The sequence below is a fragment of the Lineus longissimus genome, chromosome 1, assembly GCF_910592395.1.
Source record: "Lineus longissimus chromosome 1, tnLinLong1.2, whole genome shotgun sequence".
Lineage (NCBI taxonomy): Eukaryota > Metazoa > Nemertea > Pilidiophora > Heteronemertea > Lineidae > Lineus > Lineus longissimus.
This window is the reverse complement of record NC_088308.1, coordinates 14,681,140-14,683,267: the sequence shown is the minus strand read 5'-3', so window position 1 is coordinate 14,683,267 and position 2,128 is coordinate 14,681,140. Positions and strand designations below refer to the sequence as shown.

Sequence of the window (2,128 nt, the reverse complement as noted above, 5' to 3'; positions counted from 1 at the left end):
AACTACAGATGAATCTGGTGAATATTTCTTCATGAAGATATAGCACAGCATGCACAATTTATCTGGGTGTTGCCCTGCAACGTCACACTGAATATCTAAACACCAGGTGGAAGAAATCCCTTCTACATAGTTATTGCACAAAAGAGGTGATTTTCTTTTCTGAGCTTGACTTGGTGATTGTGCTGGTCTCAGACATATTCTGCACACCCTATTAATATTGTTCACATGAGTAATTTGATCGTGCATGGTGAAAAAGAGGTTAAAATGACATATTACAATGCAATGATATCAAAATAATGCATGCTACAAACAATGAAACAACAAAAAGAAAACATATCAACATGAAATCAAGCTTAAAGGAATGGAAAAGACACAAAATTTACAAGAATAGTGAAAAATCTACTCACAGGTACCTTGACAATGGGTGTTCAAAATAACCTTGAATTCATGAAATATCCAAATCCTAACAGACTAATACTGATATATTCCGAAATTTGAGGATATCCTTTATTGAATAAAAGAAACAAAATTGGCCTCAGAACCAGAAAACCCCCCACAATTCTACGCTAGATTATCCACTTTCATGAGGAAACCACACATAATCCAATGCTACAGTCATGCCACGTGTAAACCACTTTTAAGAATGAGAAGCAAAAAAAGAATTTGACCTTAATGATCAGATATGTGATATGGGAAGCAGTAAACAAGAAAACACAAAGTTCACGTAGAGACAGACATTTATTAGTCATTAGAAGTGGCAGACCTCACACTATTCTATTCATGGCCGCCATTTTGAAACAAAGGTATTTCCAAGGAGATGACAGTGACCCCGTTTCCGCTGATGATTATCACTGCTGTGGCCTAGAAAACTAAAACACACAATTTGTGGTGATTTGAACCGCCGTGTGCAGTGGTCGGGGTTGTGGCACCGGATTCTGAAAGTATCAACAGGAACATTGCAAAGTACCATACTGGATATCGAGTAAATCTTATTTAACATTTTCAATTATATTTCTAGCAATATTATTATTATGGTGACTTTTGATTGACTAATGTAATAAATGAATATTGCTTACCATCGTTCTTATCTTCTATTTGCAATTGAAGGAGGAAGGCCTTCAGGTTCTTGACAATCACATCACAGGTCAGTCTGGACGTCTTGAGGGAAGGATGCTTCACGCCAGGATTCAGAGCAGCTTTCCTAGCAGTAACTCTATCGAACCTTCTCACGAGTGCATCTTCATCTCTTGGTTTGAGACAAGGTCCTCCGTTTTCCTTCACAGTGGCTGTAATGTTTGCTTTTTGAACTGTGAGTTTAAGTCTCTTTGCTTCGATATCCTGCCTTGCCATTTCGAGCCTTTCTTTCCCTTTCATGATGAATTCCTTCTCTTCTTGAATATGTTTCTTGCGCAATTTACCAGCCTTCTGTGCAGACAACTTCAACAGCCTTTCTTGTTCAAGAGCGGACTTCTGACCGAACCATGCTGACATGGTCTTGTTCCGATTAATCATGTTCTGGAAACTGCGGTATTGGAGAGATGAATGTCATCTGGTAAACATACTGAAGTCTAGATCAGCGAGGTTGGCGTCACCAGTCAGGTTTGTTAGTTGGCAGTGCTGCATTTTGGTGCAGAGGTCTGGATCTTGAACGTTGTAGTAGACTCCATTGGGAAGGAAGTCACTCAGTTGGCGTAATGCTACAGCATGAAATCCTGAGAAGAGTTTCTGGAAAGTAGAAAACAGTAAGTCCCTATTTGGCACATCATTTAGTGACAGCTGTATTGGTTGTTGTCCTTTTACGCTGAACTCTGGGATGATTGACGCCTTGTCTTCAAGAAGTGGCGAGGGATCCTGTGCAAAAGCTTCAAACATTTCTGTCATGGGTTCAAAGTATTTGTACAAGTCCAAGTAATGGGTACTGCTCCATATCAGGTTCCAGTAAGGGCCTGTTACAACAAAGTAGGTGATCCCGACAGCAGCTAACAGACACACTACCTCATCTGACTGGAGATCGGCGAGGACACTCTGCAGCTTCAAGTTGAGATTACTGTTGAAGTTTGAGAAGAAAAAGATGATCTCTTGGCGATGGTGGTAAATGGCAGCTGCACTCCAAAAGAAGTTGTTGAAA

General features: G+C 40.1%; 1 protein-coding gene across 1 annotated transcript; it reads right to left on the bottom strand.

The window, feature by feature from the left end:
- Positions 1 to 221: 221 nt before the first annotated feature.
- On the bottom strand, positions 222 to 1,867 carry LOC135489764 (uncharacterized). The gene is made up of 2 exons (XM_064775320.1): positions 1,077 to 1,867; positions 222 to 935 (listed from the first exon to the last, which is right to left on the bottom strand). Exons 1-2 carry the CDS (start codon positions 1,510 to 1,512, stop codon positions 862 to 864), a joined length of 510 nt encoding a protein of 169 aa, XP_064631390.1. The 5' UTR covers positions 1,513 to 1,867; the 3' UTR covers positions 222 to 861.
- Between the last annotated feature and the right edge of the window lie 261 nt (positions 1,868 to 2,128).

Bases quoted from the DNA above. Each gene is read 5' to 3' on its own strand.
- LOC135489764 (XM_064775320.1), bottom strand. From the start codon at position 1,512: ATGATTAATCGGAACAAGACCATGTCAGCATGGTTCGGTCAGAAGTCC. The intron at 936-1,076 runs GTAAGCAATATT...TGATACTTTCAG, and splicing joins AATAGAAGATAAGAACGATG to AATCCGGTGCCACAACCCCG.